Source organism: Setaria viridis, chromosome 5 (genome assembly GCF_005286985.2).
Source record: "Setaria viridis chromosome 5, Setaria_viridis_v4.0, whole genome shotgun sequence".
Lineage (NCBI taxonomy): Eukaryota > Viridiplantae > Streptophyta > Magnoliopsida > Poales > Poaceae > Setaria > Setaria viridis.
Genome location: NC_048267.2, coordinates 40931087 through 40951383, shown reverse-complemented (window position 1 = coordinate 40951383; position 20297 = coordinate 40931087). Strand labels below are relative to the sequence as shown.

The 20297-nt window shown below is 53.0% G+C and overlaps 2 protein-coding genes across 2 annotated transcripts; one reads left to right on the top strand and one right to left on the bottom strand.

Annotated features, from left to right (window-relative positions):
* Positions 1-10473: 10473 nt before the first annotated feature.
* Positions 10474-12623, top strand: LOC117854638 (protein OCTOPUS). Its single transcript, XM_034736870.2, has one exon. The coding sequence runs from the start codon at positions 10489-10491 to the stop codon at positions 12442-12444; it is 1956 nt and encodes a 651-aa protein (XP_034592761.1). The 5' UTR covers positions 10474-10488; the 3' UTR covers positions 12445-12623.
* A 4299-nt stretch (positions 12624-16922) lies between these two features.
* On the bottom strand, positions 16923-20015 carry LOC117858624 (sedoheptulose-1,7-bisphosphatase, chloroplastic). The gene is made up of 8 exons (XM_034741734.2): positions 19769-20015; positions 19534-19665; positions 19220-19405; positions 19058-19139; positions 18282-18503; positions 18089-18189; positions 17887-17958; positions 16923-17364 (listed from the first exon to the last, which is right to left on the bottom strand). Exons 1-8 carry the CDS (start codon positions 19871-19873, stop codon positions 17083-17085), a joined length of 1182 nt encoding a protein of 393 aa, XP_034597625.1. The 5' UTR covers positions 19874-20015; the 3' UTR covers positions 16923-17082.
* Positions 20016-20297: the final 282 nt, after the last annotated feature.

Genomic DNA, 20297 nt, shown 5'->3' with positions numbered 1-20297 from the left:
TCTGAACTGGCCGATATATAACATCAGTAAGGAATGATGGTGTCGATGTTGTATCGGTTTCCTCTGTAATTAATCTAGCATCAAATTTATCTATACAATGTGCAGCCGATTGAAATTAAGATCATCTTTCTGTACCATCGGCTCTTCTAGTTGGAATATTATATTGATTTGAATTAACTCCAACACGCCGATGCCGATGAACTTGATACAACTGCTGAAGATGCTTTTTTATTGAATAAAAATGTGAGCCTTATAACCGTGTCCCACTGGGCGTGCCAAAATGTGTTGACGCAAAATCCTGATGGTGGTGGACCCTGCATCAGCACATGAGGACCTGGGAGATCTGCTTAACTCCAGTGCAGAATCCAAATCGGCGTGCGTGGTGTGCGCGGGCGTGCCAGTCAGTTTGACCATTCAACTGACAAGGTGGAGATAATTCTCTCGAAGTTCGATGGAGTCGGCCGATCGGGCCGATTTAATATAATTTACAATAACCATCAGCCATACGGCCGATAGAAAACACGATGCTGTTGAGTTGTTGCTCCACCATAGCTAGAGCCACAAGCCGATGAGATCTAAACTAAACTCTCCACCAATATCTCTAGGTGAAACCACAGCGATGCGCCCGGTAGTTGCAGTCTAGAAATATTTAGCAGGACGTTAATCTGAACCCCGCTAGCTGATGAATCCAATCACAATGGAACTTACTCCCAACAGCACTCGAAGGGGTAACCAAGATTAAGATGCAACAGGCTATTAAAAATAGATCTATCGTCTATTCCGACAAAATTAATAATAATTAATATGTCGTAAACGGCAAGACGATAGAACAGATAAATATCAGCCGATGCAAGCTTAATCAAGGCGGGATAGCTGGTGAATACCGTAGATCGAGACAGAAGCGATGCGCCGTAAGTCAAAGATCCAAGATACTCGATAACTGGTAGATGAAACTAGACGAAACCACAGCGATGCGCCCGGTGGTTAAAGCCTAGAACACCTGGTGACGGAACTTGCAGCTCGCCGGAGATCGAGGTCGATGCAGCCCAGCTTGCTAGAAGGAACTCGTCGAGAAGCTACATTACTCCTACTCCTAATGCAATGGCGTGAAGCCGAAAAGGTAAATAAAAGATAGATGTGTTGTATATTGATCGTGTGATTATTCTTTACAATGGCCACGTCCCTTTATATTTATAGGGCGGACGTTACATAATTGGCATCTAACCACGCACAAGGCAAGTCACGTACACAATCTTTTCTAATAAAAAACTCTATCTCTAACTAACCCAACTCTATCTCTAAAATATTTTATTCTATGAAACAACCTCCCGTACATACACAGATCGGCCGCATGCATAATTATTCTAGAAGCCTCCCACGCATGGCATGCAAAGTGCACCAGAATCCATGTTGTATATTCTAATCATTTCATTCCATACGTGCTGGCCTTTCCTTTATATCATCCTTGCCTCTCCTTGCCGATCAATCCAATGAAGCCGATTTGGACTCCATGCCCATATACACGCATGCTAGCTTCTTATTGTTGTCCGTGACTCCAAGTTTTTGTGTCAACAAGTCTAAAATACCTTCAGTTGTATGTGTTGAGGTATTGAACTCTCCTATGTTTGCTAAACACACAATGCTCAAAAACTGCAGCTTATTGATGTTATGTCCATCAAGAAGCCCTCTCTTGCTTAACTCTGCCAAATCAAGTTCACTCATATGCCCAAGACGCATATGCCAAAGCTTTGTAGCATCAGAATCAAATAATGCCTTTGAAATTACAGCGACATTACCTATAATTGTAGTACCTCGCAAGAGATACAAATTGGTAAATTTCAAATCATCTTTCATGACGACAAGATAACCTTTGGATATCTTCATAACTCCACCTTCAGTGGAGTATTTGTATCCTTTCAAATCTAGAGTACTCAAGGAGATGAGATTTCTCATCATAGTTGGAATGTGCTTCACATCAGTCAAGGTCCTGATAATAACATCAGATATCTTAATTTGAGTGGATCCAACGCCTACAACCTTACGTGGTGTGTTATCACCCATTAACATAGAACCACCATCATAAGTGCTAAACCATTCTTTATGAATGCATATATGAAAAGTGTAGGCAGAATCAAGAATCCATTCATCATCAATCTTTGCACATCCAGCAAAAGCAACAAGCACATAACCTTCACTACCACTTTCAGCAGCAACTGAAGCATTACCTTCATCTTCAGTTTTACCTTTAGGCTTAAATGTGCCATTTCGCATTTTCTTAATTTTCAATTTATAACACTCAAATATATAATGCCTTTACCTCTAGACTGTGAGCGGCCCCTATAGCCATTTGAACTCTTACCTCTAGATACACTAGAGGATCCTCTCTCCAAAATCCTGCCACGAACAAATAAGCCTTCTGCTTGTGATTTTGAACTTTCAGCAGATACCATTTGTTTCATGTTTTCTTTGGCTTGCAAGACTTCATAAACTTCATTAAGAGTGAGAGTATCACGACTATATAATATTGTATCTCTGAAGTTCGAATATGAACTAGGTAGGGAACACAAAAGGATTAGACCCAAATCCTCTTCATCGTACTCTACCTCCATTGACTCAAGATCAGCAACAATCTCTTTAAACTCAGAAAGATGATCCAACATCTTTCATTCATCTTGCAACTTATGCAAAAATAACTTTTGCTTAAGGTGCATCTTACTAGTGAGATCCTTTGTCATGCATAGCTGCTCCAACTTTAACCAAAGTGCAGCAGCTGTTGTCTCCTTTAACACTTCCTGCAAAATACTATTTGACAAATGTAGGTGAATTTGAGACAAGGCCTTACAATCTTTTCTCCTTTCATCATCAAACCAATCAGTGGTATTTTTCCCACCGAAATGATCCAGCACACCATCTAGATCAGTATGCACTAGAACCTCTCGCATCTTGACTTGCCACAGAGAAAACCTAGAGTCTCGATCCAACAATGGAAGATCATACTGCAAGGATGCCATGTTGAAGAAACCTGAATTGAACAGGCAATGAACTTGGCTCTGATATCACTTGTTAGAAATCAACTGGCGAAACAAGTATGATCACAACCACAAGAGACACATATTTATGTGGAAACTCATTTGGAAGCAAGACACGGATACACAAAGATGATCTTCACTATTCAATATATCTGGAGGTCTACAAATGCTAGGGATTTACAATGAGTGGTTAACTCAACCCAAGCGGATTACAAGAGGAATAGAAACACAGAATGGCTTTGCTAGTTGTGTTACTCTCTATCGTACGACATTCAACTGGTTTATATGGGTTGGAGCATGCAGGCAATCCAAATAACGAATGACTGAACAAAAAAATCCATGCATGCAACCTATAAATGTCGGTGTTTAGACCCGGCAACCTACCGAGGGGGTATCCGAGGTAGTGTTTTGTGCGTGGCGCTCGCCGAAGACCAGGAACTCGAAGGTGAACTCAAACACACGATTTAGACAGATTCAGACCGCTTATATCGCGTAATACCCTACGTCCTGTACGTTGGTTGGATTGTATTGATTAAGTTGTTTGGAGGGGGTCCATGCCTCGCCTTATATTGCTAGGTAGGTTGCAGGTCGGTTGTTTACAAAAGTACTAGTCAAATTCGAGTCGAACTCTAATTGCTACGAGTAGTTTTCTAATTCTCGACTAGTCCTTATTCTCCACGTAGACCACACCATCCTGTACCGTAGTCTCCATGCTGACACGTCTCGGTGTACAACCCCCTATTGTAGGACTGCCCAAGCCTCCCGGTGGGCCCATAGATGTATGGCCGACAGTAAACATGCATGCAAGCATGCTACCATAAAATGCCTCCCCAATTTAGGACAAGCTAAGTTAGACGTCCAACGGTTGGTGCATGTAGAAGCATTTAGAAAGGAGCATATTCCACCAATAGAAAAGCTAAAACGACCAATATTTTAGAATAGAGGGTATACTTTTTCCCTTCATAATTTGACTGGTTTCAAAGAAATAAGATTCCTTCGGGAAGGTGAATTAGGTGAGTAAAAGCCCAATTGCCCAAATATAAAGTAGGCCCACAGGCTTTGGCTAATTACGAGTGAGTAGCAACTTATATACTACTCCCGTGTTCCAAATCGCAAGTCATTTTCACTTTTCTAGGTTTATAGACATTATTATGCATCTAGACATAGAAAAGCCAAATAATATCTATGCACCTAGAAAAGCCAAAATAACCTCTCCCTCCGTATCAAATATTCATGGCTTGTTTGACCATTTATTTTATTAAAAAGATTATATTTTGTATGTGACTTACTTCATCATCAAAGTTATTCTAATAATGATTTAACTTTTCTTATATTTGTGATAACTTTTTGAATAAGACGAAAAATATTTTGATACGGAGTTCTTTCTTTCTTTTTTTCCGGCTGGTTCCTCAGTGCATTGTATTTGATGCATGCAAGTCCTCATTACTCACATTTCCTTCCAGTCGAGGCTAATCTTTAAACTCGCACTACACTCATGTAGCATCAAAATAATCCCTTCGACATCAGGCTAAGCTTCTGGAGACGCGCGGACTTGGCATAAAAAAGACCTTTACGATAATCTGACTATGAATCATGAGAGTTCTCCAGATTCTCAGTTATTACTCTGCCTAAGCTGCAGAAGCACCTTGTGCTTTTGCGGCTGAGCTGAATTTGTTGACCTGTAAATGATATCTCAGAGCAGGGAGCCATACAAAATAAGTGGAATCTGCATGCTTCCTGCAGAATGATTTATGCACGCACTTCCTTTTTTCTTTTGCGAGCAAGATTCATGCACGTGCTTGTACATTATGTAGTCAATGTATAAGTTCTTTCCATCCATAATTTGGCGCTAAAGCTAAAGATTCCCTTTGGTGTGTGTTTTCAGCACTTGAGCGCAGAAGGATCATTGGTGGCTTGATGCGTCTTCAGTATATTTTCCAAGCTCGGGCCCAGTGCGTTTCATCTCAGAAGCTAAGGGGAAATTCAAATTTCCATTCTGTCGCCATGGGCCTGTCCACAACCATGCTCGGTGAAATTTTGCAACAACGTAATCTCCAGACGTTGGCATGGCATGCCAGCTTCTCCTTTCGTGACATCGATCAGAAATGGTTTCTGTTCTATGCTATGCCTCTCCCTCGGAGCCCAATTCGGTATTTTGCACGAGGAGGCTGCAAAACCTACGTCTGTATGACGCCATGACCCTGTCTGGCGAGTTCGTTTCTTTGAAGCTTTGACGAGGCCAGCCGCAGCACATACACCGCACACGTCACCTCCGCGCATGCCTCTGACCAGCTCGCTTTGGAGGAGAGCTGGCGGCGGGCCGCGGGCGCTCCACCGGCCACCGGGACAGCGCCCCCGCGATCCAAGCGGGACGGCAATGATTAGGCAAAGAATTCGGAAAAGGGTTTTTTGCCCCCGCCCGCACCCGCGCGCGCATGAAATATGATGATTCGGTGCGAAAAGCGGTCGCTGATCATCATAAACCCCGTCATGATGCGAGATTAGGTGCCTCGAGATGCGAGCCCCCCCGCCCCCGCGAACACGCCGCGCCTGCTCGTCACACACCCACACTGCATGCCACCGCGCCGCCGCCGCAGCCCGTGCGCCGTCGTTGTGCTCGTGCGGCGGCCTGGCGCTCTCGCCGTGCTGCCAGCTGACTACCCGTACGCGACGACGCCATCCTGTACGCCGGGCGCGCTGCTACGCTACCATCTGCTGTGTTGGCTGCGACGCGCGCGGGGCGTCGTCGCCCGTGGCTGGAAAAGAAAAGAAAAGAGGCGCGATTAAAGCTGCGGAGCCCGTTGCTTTCCCCAGCGCTTTGGGCAGCCGCTTGCTGGGCGATTTGATTCCCATGCGACGCAAATACTACTACACGCCCAGCTTTGAGGCCAGGAAAAGAAATTGTTTTTTTCTCGTCCGCTGGGGGGCCCTCCTCCCTGCCACTCTTCGCGAGCTTCGAGGCATGCCGCTGTGGCCGCTGGTGGCTTTCCTGCTGCTCTCTCCGTCTGATCCTGAACCGTTGCTTTCAGTCCGAGTAGTAATTCTCATACCAGCCAATGCACTATCTTACTCGCTTGGTTGAGGTCTTGTGGATGCTCGTTCTACTTCTATCCCGCTCTGGCCTCGGATTCCCTCCGTGGCTTCCAAGTCGAGAGGAAGATATAGCATGTCCGATGCAGGCTCTCCCAGCTGTTTGATCACGATCCAATTACTCCGCCTGCACAGTTGGATGTTGGCGAGATTCAAGATGCCAAGATTTTCGACGTTGGAAAACCGTAGTGCTACAGACGGGGTTACATCTAACGAACACTTCTGTCAAAAACAATCACCTCCAGTGCTCATTGGAAGCAAAGATTCGACGTGTAGAAACGTTGTTTTTTCCTTGTACAATAGTAGTAACAACCTGCGTCGCTGCAGCCTAGAGGTATAAATATGGTTCAATGCAAACAAAAGTCGTAGCGAGGTAGAGGGAGGCTGGCAGTGTGCAGCTGCGCTCTACTGCAGCCTGCAGGCAGGCCAGCTCCAGGCCGCAGCGACGCTGCCACAGCAGCAGCCTCCTGCAATTTCCTTCCTTTTTCAGCCGATCAGTTCCCCAGCAGCGGCCGGCAGGACCAGCATACACGATCTTACACACACCTAACCTTCGTCCAAAACTCCAAAACACTCTATGCAACAAGGACATGTCCCTATACGCAATACGCTCCCCCTGCCGGCCTTGTCCCTGCTCACGCCAAGCAACGAGACGGCAGACGAGCACAGCAAGCTCCAAGCACACACGGTCGCGGGTGGCCGTCGCGGCCGGCCACTGCGAAAACAAGACGCGGCGTGATGCCACCACGCTAGCTAGCATCAATCACGCCAAAGCGTCGCTTTGTGATGCTGGTGCCCTTCCTCCGTCCCACGCTGCTGCTAGCCTGCTACCTCTACCTCGCCGCGTGCTAGGGATCCGCGCCGCATGGAAGTAAGCGTTCGGAGCACAAGCGGAGGAAAAAGAACAGCGATGCGGTGCGGTGAGCTTTGCCTTTACAGGCGAGGCGAGGTGAGGAGAGCGGCGCGGATCGCCCGAACCGATCGAGCTCTAATTTTGGTAAAGCGCCCCCCGTTCCCCTCGCCAAGACCAAGAACGCGGATCTTTTCCTCGGCCGCTTTGCAGTGGCAGCAGCAGTAGCATCAGGGCTCCCCCGAGTCCCTCCCGGCTACCTACGCGCGACGCCACGCGATCTCCAGGGGGATGGATCGGATCCGTCCGTGCCCCGCGCGCCGGCGGCACCGTGCGCGGTCGAGCGAGCTCGCCAGCTCGGGGGTTTCGGCCGGGAAAGCCGAGCCGGGCGAATCGTTCCCGCATGTTACCACAATCATGAGCGCCCCCCTGCCGCTGCGTGACGCTTTCTCGTGCCCGCCGTTCGTCCCTGCCCGGCTGCCCGTCCGTCCTTGCCCTGTACGCGCCCCTGGATCGGTTGGTGTTGTCCTGGCGTCTCGGCGGCAGCCTTGCACAGTGGCAGTCGCAGCGCCAGCGCTCTCGCTGACGCCGCCCGAGCGGTGAGCCGAGCAGCCCTTCTTGCGCTGGCCTTTTGCGGGAAATGGCGAGGGTGGAATTGGAAAGGCGCCGCGGGAAACGCCGCGCCACCATGATCGGCTCTTTCCCGCTGGTTCCTGCTCGCCTTTGGCTCCCGTTTGAATCCGGGCGTTTCAGGTCTAGTTTTGTAGGCAATCACGGCTCGGTTTCAGTACAAATGAGGTGACAGAAATGGCGATCGCTACTCGCTAGTGTATATCTCTGCATGTCCGTGTTGTCTGATCAACCGTGCGAGCTAAACAATTAAAAAACAAAGGCGCCCTGTTCTCACGCTCTCAGGTGGGAAAAAAAAAGAGATCGGTCTTGGCTCGCCGCAGCTCAAAAAGGAGGATGGAGAAAACGCGTTGGACTTTTGAGATTGCCATTATCTCGCCGGGAACGATGTGATCAAGTACAGAATGAAGACGACATAATGTGAAACAGAGCATGGCTCGTGAGCTCGCCAGCAACCAGTTTTGTTTGCTTCTGCAGTATCTGAAGCTCTGAACAGAGATCTAGCACCGGCCATTTTCTAATCCCTCAATCAGACCAGCTAAATCGCCTAATCTAGGCTCCTCGGAGTGCTCTCAATTCTTTTCGAGAACGGAGCAACACAACAGTGTCTGGCTGTCCGGTGTCTGCTCATTTTCGGTTTCTTTATTAATTTCACTATCAGACAAGTTCACCAAAGTCTTAGACAAAACAAAGCCGCAGATACAAAGGAGGAGGTACCATGGTTTAATCAACTTCCCTAAGCTCGAGAAGGCGACAACCCCGGTCTCCTGTCATGTGCCTAGAGCGCCATGATCAAAGCTGCTAACCTCCTAGGGACCGTGGATCAGATGCCATGGTTTAGCGGCAAAACACTTTTCAGTAATTCTGGGTGCTTCCTTTTGCCAGGCTAGTAGGACAAATCTTGGAGTAGAGGGGAAGGGGGTGTGGGCTGGTTTTATTCTCTCCCTTTGGATCGTTGCATGAGCTAGCCTTGGTGGGAAATGACCGATTAGGCCCTGCGCTTTTGGCCCTAAGCATGTGGGAGCTCGAAAATGAGGATAGAAAGGGAAAGCTGGGGGAAAAGCGCAATTCACACCAACTTGTCAACAAAAGCTTCTTAGAGATGCTAAAATGCTTTTCCAAGTGCTTTGACCGGATAAGGTGAAATTGAACTGGCATCGGAAATACGTGGTGAATCTTGTATGCTGCGAGTCAAAGCAAAGTCTTCTCTCACTGATACTAGCGCTGCTGAATTGTAGGGAGCTCATTATAGATGTCCATTTCGGGCCGCCCCACCCGGTTCGGCACGGGCCCGACAAGGCCCGTTAATTTTCATGCGGGCCTGGTCCATCACGATGACTTCGTCGTGCCGGGCCGTGCCCGCCCACGGGCCTCACTGGCGGCCCAAGCACGGGCTCGAAAGGCCTTTTTCGTGCCGGGCCGACCCGTAGAGCACGGCCGAAATCGGGCCCAGCGAGGCACGGCGGGCCCCATGTCGCCGCCAGATCCCTTGCCGCGACTGTCCACTATTCCGGCGACGGTGGAGGTGTTGCAAGGGAGGGAGTCAGGGAGGCGGCGCCGGTGGAGTGGATGCCGCTACGGAGGAAGGCGACAGCGGTGGAGGTCGCGAGGGACGGCGGCGGTGCTGACGGAGGGCGGAGGCTGCGAGGGAGGAAGGTGACGGCTGTGTGGGCGGAGGCCGTAAGGGAGGGCGGCGGCGAACAGCGGTGGAGGCCGCGGGCGGAGGGAAGGTCGAAGGCTCGGAGCCTCGGATGGGAGGCGACATGGTCATGGGGTGGAGCCGCGGATGCGGAGCTCGGAAGGGTGGCACTGTGGCGGCGGGGTAGATGAGAATGGTTAGGGTTTGCGCCGGTTGATTTTTTCTGGTAACGGGTCTTAATGGGCCGCCTCCTTGTCATCGTGCCAGGCCGGGCCGCCCGTCGAGCCGAGGATCGAACCGGGCCAGCACGAGCCTGATGAGCTACGGGCCGGGCCGGCCTTGGGCCGGACCAAAAAAATCAGGTTTCGTGCCGGGCTATCGTGCTGCATGGACATCTATAGAGCTTAGTAGAGCAGCAACACCCGCCGTCAGCAGCTCATTCAGTGCATCACACCAGCTGACGGTGATCTTTGGATGAGCAGCTCTCTCAAGTACCAGCATCACTTGTGCAAATGCAGAGTTGATGTAATAGTAAAGTGGAACACGTAGCTGCAAAAGACCGATCGTCAACGTCAAGTGCCAAACTACCAGTGTACGAGAAGTATAACGACATGCTTGCTCGTCACTGGTTGAAAGGGGAAAAACAGTGACGCACACCGGACACGCCGTTCGCCCGTTGCTTCAAGCAAAGTGACGTTTTTTACCACACGCGTGCAGATTATGCCCATATAATCGCCTTTTAGATCAGGCAAATCCCGATAGGACGGACACAGCACCTACAGGTTACAGGATGTGTGCGAGAGAAAGAACAGGATGAGCGAGCAAAGCAACACCATACCACGAACCCCAAGAACGCCAGAGCCCAGAGCTACAAAGCAAAAGGAACTAGAGAGAGAGAGAGAGAGAGAGAGAGAGAGAGAGAGAGAGAGAGAGAGAGAGAGAGAGACACCGAGGCGACGAGAGGAGAGAGAGAGAGCGAGCGAGAGGCCTCGGCCTCGCCGGGGCCCGTGATTCGCCTTTAACTTTCACTTTCCTCTCTCTCCTCTTCCATTCACCCCTTTCACCCTGTCCGATACGCCTCTACAAAACGCGCGGCCTTGAGCACCGGCAACTCCCTCTTCCCCGCAGCAGCACGAGTGCAATGGTGCAACGGTACTAGCCGCACAGTGACGTCGGGGGGGTGTGGGTGTGCGTGTGTGTGCGGGGGGGGGGGGGGGGGGGGGGGGGGGGGGTGACGCCCGGGGGGCGAGATGACGACGCTGCAGATGGACCCGCCGGCGCCGCCCGCGCGGCGGTCGGTGTCCACGAGCTGCGACCTGCACCCGGGCGAGACGTTCACCGGCTTCTGCGCCGCGTGCCTGCGCGAGCGCCTCCAGGGGCTCGAGGCGTCCGCCGCCGCGGCCTCGGCGCCGGGGCGCAAGTCCACCTCGGCCATCCGGTCCCTCTTCGCCAGGCCGTTCGGCGCCGGCGGTTCGTCCGCGTCCGGCCCGGCCGAGCCGCCGGACCTCCGGCGGTGCAAGTCGTTCTCGTGCGGCCGCGGCGGGGACGCGCTCGCCGCCGCCGCCGCTGCTGCGGCAGCCAGGGCGGACGAGCCGCAGCGGCACTCGTGCGACGTGCGCGGGCGCAGCACCCTGTGGGCGCTGTTCCACCAGGACGACCGTGACCGCGTCCGCGACGGCACGGCGTTCGGCGCGTTCCCGGCCTCGTCCTCGGCCGCAGCGGCTGCGCTCGCCGCCGATGTCCAGCCTCCACCGCAGGCACCATGCATCCCTGATGATTTCTTGGACGAGGTCATTCCCGTGGTCATGGAGACCGACGAGATAATACCGGTGGTTGACGAGGAGCCCTTTGTGGCTATGGACATTTCCGGCGAGGTGGAGGCCGAAGGCAATGTGGCCAGGGAAGGCAAGGCCATTAAGGATCACATTGATCTCGAGTCGTCACAGACCAAGAAGGCGTCGCCCAAAGACCTGAAAGAGATCGCCGGGAGCTTCTGGGTCGCCGCCTCTGTGTTCAGCAAGAAGTGGCAGAAGTGGCGGCGCAAGCAGAAGCTCAAGAAGGAGGCTGCCGTGAGCAAGGCCGCGGCCGCAGCAATGCCTCCTCCTGAGAAGCCTTCCAAGCCGTCTTTCCTTCGCCGGCGCCGCCTCCGCGGGGAGGCAGGCTCCGAGCTCGCCGGTGGCCGGCGCTCGTGCGACACGGACCCGCGTTTCTCCCTCGACGCGGCGCGCATGTCCGTGGACGACGCCGGCTTCTCGTGGGACGAGCCCCGCGCGTCCTGGGACGGGTACCTGTTTGGCGCCGGCGCCGGCATTGGCCTCGGGCGCGCACCACCGCCGCTCTCCCGCCTCCCTCCCATCCTCTCCGTCCTGGAGGACACGCCGACTGACATCGTCGAGCGCTCCGATGGCCAAATCCCCGTGGAAGACGACTTCGACCCCGAGCCGCCAGGTGGCTCCTTGCAGACAAGAGACTACTACCTCGACTCCTCCAGCCGACGGCGCCGGAGCCTGGAGCGTTCAAGCTCAGTGCGAAGGCCGTCCTTCGAGGTCCCCGACCCAAGAGCAGTGGCCGCAGCTGTCAATGGCAAGGAGTCCCCCATTGGCGGCTCAGAATTCTACCACTTCCAGCACGCCGAGGACCTGCTTGACCGCGGCTTCAGCTCCAACTCCCTCATCGAGGACATCTCCGCGAGCCTGGAGGCGGCGCTGTCCGGCCCCGCCAAGAAACCGCGCCGGTGGCGCAAGGCGTGGAGCCTCTGGGGCCTCATCCACCGTCGCGCCGCCGGGCGCAGGAGCGGCGGGCCATCCGACATCGCCGACCGCTCCTTCTCCGAGCCGTGGCCCGACCTGCGCGTGCGCGGCGCCAACCCCAAGATGCAGCGGTGCAACAGCAATCTGAGCGCGCGCAGCTCGTTCAGCAGCAACAGCGGCGGGCTCGGCAGCTCCAGGCGCAGCTACGTGGACGCCAGCGGCAACGTCCGGCGGAGGGAGGAGCCGCACGCGCAGGCGCCGCCGCTGGAGCGGAACCGGAGCGCGCGCTACTCGCCCGGGCGCGCCGCCGCGGAGAACGGCATGCTGAGGTTCTACCTGACCCCGATGCGGAGCGGCAGCGCGAGGGCGCGCGGTGGCGGCCTGCCGAGCAAGGCCGGGCCCGGGCGGCCGCTGGCCACGCAGTCGTTCGCGCGCAGCGTGCTGCGCCTGTACTAGCCTACGGCGCCGGCCAGCCAGTCAGGTTCCTCTGCCGATCTGCACGTTACCTTGCTGCTGCTTGCTGTTCAAGGAGAGGGTTCGGGGTTATAGCCATAAATCTTCGCGTATTGTAATTTAAGCCGTTATTTTTGTTAATCTGGGGGTGATTGGATAACACGCATCTCGTATTCTCGTCATGATTTCCTCTTGCGTGTCCGTACCTCGTGATCCCATCGTTTCGCATGTTCAATCATCAGCGTTTTCTCCATGAGCCATTGTTGTTCCATCGCCTGCAATTTGACGAGGTTTACATCTAAATTTGGAGGGAAACACATTCTAATTCTGGTGCCGGACCACACGACCAGCACGGCTTTGTGTCAACCGAGAGGGGCCTACCGCCGGTCACACCCGCTTGCTCTTTTGGACGGTTGGACCGCGGGGAATTTCCTCCCCACGGAGGCACGGAGACACAACGCGACCCGAGAAGTTGACACGGACGGCGGCCGGCCGGGCGAGCGAGCAAGCCATGGCCATGGCCTCCCGATACCGGTGGTACTAGGCTCGGGCCCGTCCACTGCACGTGATTGGTCCTTAAAGGAGGTCGTGCTTGCCGCCGCCTCGGAAACCGTTAAAGGCGGCTCCTCCCGCATTCCTCCGGCTGGCCCGCGGCGGGGAGGGCGGGGCGCCCCCACCGTCGGCCGCCCTGCCCTGCCCGTGGGGCTCCACCGGTGTCGCCTCGTCGCGGACGTCCCCCGGCCGCGGCCGGCCTTGTTTCTTCTCCTGCGCTGCCTCGGTGCCTCTGCCTGCCATTTCCCTCTCAGCCAGCAGGGTAATGCTGTTGCTGTTGGCGTTGCGTTGCGCCGCGGCGCCCACCGGCAGTGGCAGCAGGTCCAGCGGCACAGGCGTTGGCGTTCGGCTGGACCCCTGTGCGCTCATCCACCTGTATTCTGATTCTGAACGTGTTGCTCAGCAGATACAGGCGCGTTTGGACTGTGGACTTGTGTTGGCTGCCTCTGACCGATGTTGGCCCGTCGGCCATGCCGCAATGCTTTGTCCCGACCGGCAAGCTGGTCTCGACATCGCCTCAGATCAGACTGTGTTGGTCTCCACACTATGAAAGCACTCTGTGTCCGCGCACTCATTCGTACTCCTGTGGAGAACTACTGATTAGAGCCGCATGAGTTATTTGTGCCCGCTCATTTGGGAGTACGAATTTTATAATTTGGGAGACTAAACGGATAATTTTCTCATTTTTAATTGAAATAATTGTTTCAGAAATTCATAACCTTTCTACACGGTTTTGGATAATAGAGCCAAATTTTATATGAAAGACATTTATTTGAAGTCATTTACACGTCTAAGGTAGTTTATCAAATTTTTAGACAATACAGGTTAGTATGTTGAAATCGTCACAATGTATAGTACCATATTGTTTCAACGGTCAGTGACGACGAGTTGATTGATCAAGGCCTTCTGTTGTGATGATGGAATTTCTTCCAATTGGCAAGGTAACTTTGTTCGACTCTTTCAAATATTGACCACTCTTCTCGTCCTTAATTCCACATAACGAGATTTCATGCCCAACTTGATTTGCAACTTTTTATTTTGATATCGATTTTGCACCATAGTGTTCCTGCAACTCATGACGAGGGAGAGGGAGCCTATAATCTTTTTTGCTAGCACCAAGTTTGGAAGCATATTAGAGAGGCCTGATGCAACTGTTTAACCACCAGAGGGCATACGCACCCCATTCACCCTAATGCTTCTGTTCCCTTTTTGAAAATAAATGGAAAATAAAGATAGGGAGTGTCTACAGGGCACTTAGCATTTCTCTAGTCCGTGACACTCGATTTTTCAGTGCATAAGATGGAGTCGGATGGCTTCCGGTCATTTTCAACCTCCAGCCGTCCTCAACCTCCAGCAACGTCTTAAACCTTTCAGCAGTTGATTTCTTCTTCCTCTACCCTACCCCACCTCCGCCCCACATGCCACCGCCCTACCACGTCGGGCTAGGGACTTGCCGGGCGGGTGCGGAGCTCCGACTCCTGGCACCAACATTCCCGCCCTCGCGCCACTCTCATTGCCCCCGCGCCTACCTGGCCCAATCAACCTCACCGCACCCACCACCTCTACCATGGTGCTGCCGACCTCACCGCCACTGCGCCCACCACCTCTGTCGGCTGCCCTACCTTCCTTAGCCTTCCCCCTGGGCACCGCAAACTCCGGCAATTCCAATACCAACCCCAATCTTGAACCCTAACCACTCCAATCCTAACCACTAACCTTGCCAACCTTGCTAGAGAGCTCACCGGAGGTGAAGAAGAAGCTCATGTGGCCTTGGATTTACAAGCGGTGGTGGAATCGAAATTGGAGTACGGAGAGCACACAAAACACTGGTGTACAATACAACTTTCTCATAAAAGATAACTACTACTTTGTAAAAGTATGCTACCAAGAACTGAACTGTGACGGTCATTAACGATGAGCTGTTCGTCTATGGCTATACCATAATTTACTCTTGTATTGGGATTTGGTGTTAGATGAGGTAATTTGTCTTTGGCGATGGCTTTGTTTCTCTGAATTAAACGAGCTTTGCAGGTTTATCTAAAAACAATGTCATTAATGTGGTTATACCACAACCTATCACCGCAGTTCGGGTGGGATGTTCTTCCTGTTGACTATTAGATCATTCTTAATGGCAATTTTGTGGGTAATAAATAGGTGACATGTAGTCAATTATGATGACATAGCACACTATTTATGAGGTGAGATAATAAACTGGTTTCATGGGCATGAAAACCATGTATACATAGTTTTCAAAATACTTGTGTCTTTCATGTAATCCTTGAAACAACAAAAGCTGAAACAATGCATTGTGTGAAATATTTCATCTATGAAATAAATACACTGCTTATGTGGCACTCTTACAAACATAAACATGAAACTTTGACATTTAGAAATACACCGATTGCTTTGGGATGGAGTGATCGGCAGTTGACACCATATAAAGCTCAACATGGTAGCCATCATTCCCACGAGATTCCGCGAGGATGCATCACCACAGCTCTGTTATGCTGACTACGCAATTAGACATGGCGACGAGGAAGCCCTCGAGATGGTAAATCATGCCAGCGGCCGGATAGCAACGAGCCACCTGTAAACCAGGCTGCAAAACCAGGTTACCATCAGACTGATGGCTGGACCAAACACCTCGGCCGATAGCCTGCCGCATCTGCCTGCGGCAGCCGGTAAAAACGACCGCTCTGCCGCGCACCGGCCGCGGCCAGATCGCAGCGGAATCGGAATCGCGCGCATGATGATGGCAAGCGGCAAGCACGAGGCCGCCTCAATGCCTCATCCAGCGCCGGGGGTTGTCAAATAAAGCGCGACGGGGCAGACCGACCGGCCGGCCCGGCCGGGCAGGCGTCGCGTCGTCGGGATCACATCGGCGGCACGACACTGCGCGCCGCCGTACCCGGGTGCCGCGAGGAGGGCGGACACCTCGCGGACCGAGAGAACACGAGGCGCATGCGGCCGCATCCGCATCGCCATTAGCGTGGTACCCGTGTGTCCCCCTCTGCCCCTACCGGCCTACGCCACGCACGGCCTCCGGGCCTCGTCCTCGTTTTTGCATTGGCAGGGGCGACACCGACGGCCGCCGGTCACCTCCGTCCTCCCCGCGCTGCCGCCGGACTGGAACCGTGTCGCGTGTTCTTTCGACGGACGTCGTAGAGCTAGAGCTAGCCCCTCTCGCCGCTGCATGGAGGGAGATGTGCTAGCTGATCGGAGACACGTGACAGGGACTCGGAAACGGAGGCACACACGATATTCGATCGTACAGGACACGACCGCTCCGCAGGCTGTAGTTTTCCTGCCGGGGCTGGGGCTCTCCGGGCATCGTGTGTGTACTCGATCGATCGATTGTGCAATCAACGATCAACAGGCGACGTGTTGGACGCTGTACGTCTGGACGGTAACCCTGGAGCGTCCGGTTCGCGATGGAATGGTCCAGGCAAGGCAGCAGTGAACTTGCGTACCTTTTCTGCACTACCCCTTTGTGTGCGTATGCCGACCGGAGAGGACTATACCATGAACGGCACTGTAGTTCCGTGTATCAATCTGAACTTGCCTCACAGTATCATGCATCTCCATAGCCCTGACCCTGAAACATCTTCTCGAAAGAACAATAGAGCCGGTCGTGGAACAATAGTCTCGTCAGGTTTGCAGCACTGGATGTTTTGTTGGTCTAGCAGGTACCTCGAGGGCCATGGCCGGCCGCAAGCCAAGCGCCTGCCTGCTCGACCGGCGTACTCTATGGCGCTAGTACTGCTGTACTGTTTCTTCTTGACAGTCTACGTACTGTTCCAGTATGGCTGAAACATTGGGACATGGCCTCTGTTGCAGGACTGTTCCATACACGGCAGCATCGAAAAGAAGTAAGGCTGCAGAGACGCCGGCGAGAGCCGAGACATGCAGACATCTGATGACACGAGTGCTGCCATGCATGAATACTGATACAAACCGTATGCAAAAATTACCTTGCGGGAGAGTTCTGCAAGCCATCTGTATACGTGTCGCCGCGTCGGTCACCAACTGGATTCTCAATGGTGACACGGCTTGCACATTTAATTATGTCATACTATATCGCAGCAAAACTTATGCGGCGGCGCCGACGGTGGCGCCGGCGGTGAGCCTGGACGAGCCGTAGAGGGTCTCCTCGAACCGGATGATCTCGTTCTTGGAGCCGTAGGCCACCTGGGTGCGCTCGTCGAGCTCGTTGATCACCTTGTCCAGCACCGACTGCTTGCCGTCGCTGCTGTGCCCGCCGGCCTTCTCCATCAAGAAGCCGAGCGGCGCCACCTCGAAGAGGAGCCGCAGCTTGGCCTTGGCGGACGGGGACGTCACGTTGGTGAAGATGCCCTTCTCCTTCACTATGATCTGCGTCATCGTTCGATCACAGGCATCAATGCATCATGCATGCTGGTCACGTAAGTTCTGTACACTGAAAGTAGCACTGGAAAAGGGACCTAAAGTGAACTTGGTTCACTGTAGGGAATTGCTGTGTTGGCGTGGCCTTGCTTAAAGCAGATGCAGGTACAGCTCAATGCTCAACACAGTCACTAGCATGGGCTTGCAGTAACACTACAGTTCCAGGCATTTACTGGCACACACCAAACCAAATTCTTGTTCTCAAAAGTTTGCTTTGCCTTGTCAGAAAAAAATGGACTCTTTTGGTGGGAAAATTGTAGAATTGATTGACAGTTTGATCATGTCACTGATCAGTGTTGGAATGTGTAGTAGTACTGAATAATGAGTATGAACTGTTGGCTGTTGCCATGTCATTTGAGAATTGAGAGAAGTCTCTCTGATGATTTTTGCTCGGTTTGAGGAAGAAATATGTTCGTGCATTGTAAGGTGCGAACCATACTTGCAGAAGCTAAGGATTTTTTTGACATATACCTGGTTGACATCAGGAACCATTCCTCCGGTGTAACGCAATGTGTACTTCTCCTTGACGTAGTAGTTGATGAGCTGCAAAGATCACATTTTTGCACAAGTCAGACTGACGAAAAGATGTTACTGTAGATACTCAATTAGACAGGTGATCGAGATCTATTTGAAGAAAGTAAAAAAAGCAGTAATGACTGCTAAGAGAGTACACCTTGTCGTAGTCAGGGTTGTCAAACGTTGCTCTCAAATTACCAGGAGAGAACATCTTCCCCTCCCCAATGGACGTGGTGTCCTTGACATGCTGCCATTTGCCTGCAACGTTCATGAATATCTTGATTATACTTGCATCACACACTGCAACTCTGCAATTGCTCAGTCATTGTTGATTGCACATTCAGGGTCACCTTCGTCGAGGAGGAGGAACTCGTGTGTCCCAGGGCAGTCCTTGAGGGCGATAACGTAGGTCGTGCGAGGGCCGTAGATGCCCATCGCAGCGGCGACCTGGTCGCCGCCGGTGACTCCAGTCAGCTTGTCGCCGGGCCAGACGCCGAAGATGGTTCCGACGGTGAAGTTCGTGTCGACAATGCTGGAACCGTCAAGGGGATCGAACGCAACGCTGAAACCACCTGCGAGATGTGATGAGAAGTTTAGCCGGTCTGAATCACAAAGCCTTACTTCCTTATTTTTCCTTCTGCATTTCTACGGTCAAAACGAGAATATCCCTAGTTGTTGGGGTAAGGTGGCAGGTTTAGACAGATCAGCGCATACATCTGAAACTAGAATCCAAGAAGACAGAATGCTAATTTGGTAAGGAATATTGCTGTTGATTTGCAATTTCATTTATTTACAGTGTTCTGAAGATGCAGAAGAACTGAGTAATAGCAGCGCTGAGCACTGCACTGCAAACCTGCAACTCTCTAGTTGAGGTAAAAACATATTGGGGGTAGTAGCCGGTCTCTCGTTTTCTATTGTTGTTTTGTCATGTTACAAATGCTGGAAGCTTTGGTCATGTACAGTGAGGGAAGAAATGGCACTGCCTCATTGGTTTGTTGCAAAAAATTTGGCATGCCAAAAGTTGGGAAAAACTTGCCAATAATTTAGTAAGATAAATGTGAACCAAACGGTGGTAAAAAATTGGCTTGCCAAAATTTTGGCAACAAACCAATCCAGCTCGCAGTACCTTCGACTGGGCCACCCATGTCTTGCAGCTCGGGGACCTCCTCAGAGCAGGCATACTTGCACACATGGGAGTACTCCAAAGCCTGCAGGCAGAGAGAACGGGCATGAGCGAATTTTTCGGTGCGAGACAGACATATGCAGCGCGAGATCACTCGTTTCACACATCGAAGAGGAGCTTGTTGGCGAGCATGTCGACGGCGAGCTGCTCGTCGCCGAAGGAGTTGACGCAGGCCGTGCCGCCGCAGGACGCCGTCCGGACCTTGAAGGCGATCGTCCTCATGGCTTCCCCCATGCAAGTGAGCAGCCTGATGAGGTTCTTGTCCGGCGTCGCCTTGGTCAGGAACTCCTCCTGCCACACCACACCCCAACACACACAGCCACAGACCCAGCACGCGGTCAGCGTCAGGTTTCTCCTAGCATGGCACGGCGCACCGGCGCGCACACAGCTTATACTGACGATCGATGCACACGACGCACCAGACTGTCCCCGATCTCGCACCGGGTGTTGAGCGCCGCGCGGCTCGCCGCCTTGGACTGCCTCGCCGAGAGCGGCCGTGCCGTGCTCACCCGCACCGACTCGCCGTAGAACGTGGTCGGCGGCCTGGACGCCTGCCGTGCGTACGCGACACAACAGTAGCCATCAGCAAAATCTTATCTGCACGTGCTGCGTGACGAGCCGCTACTCTCAGTGAAGCGAAAACGAGTGCCGTACCTTAGGCCTGTAAGACTGCGAGAAGGACATGGCCGCGCAGCATGTCGGGGAGCGGGTGGCGCTGGTGGCCCTGCCGGCGTAGCTCGCCGCCGCGACGGTCTCCATCGCTCCTCGCAGGTGTCGTCTGTGATGGTCCGGACGCTAGCGAGCAGGGCCTAATACGTCTGGGCACTCTGAAGCTGTTAAATTGTCTGCGTGCGCTAACGTTTGGTGGTCATCAGCTGGTGCTTTCAATTGCAGCAGCTAGCGAGCACGGCCTCGGGGAGGGAATGGATCACACGGAGGATGCAGGTCTGGACGAGATAAACCGGCCGCCGCCGTGGCGCCACGTGGCACCGGAGAAGATAGAGCGGGGGCCTCGCCGCGGTGCACGACGACCGTTCGTGGGCTGTGTGGCCACGCCGAGACGCGCCACGGATCGGTCCAGCCGTAGCCCGTAGTTGCCTTTTGCACGTTTAGATTTGGTCGAGGCGTACGCGGTACTCCAGGCAGCTACGGAAGGAAACAGGCCCAGTTTCCCCCTTGTTCA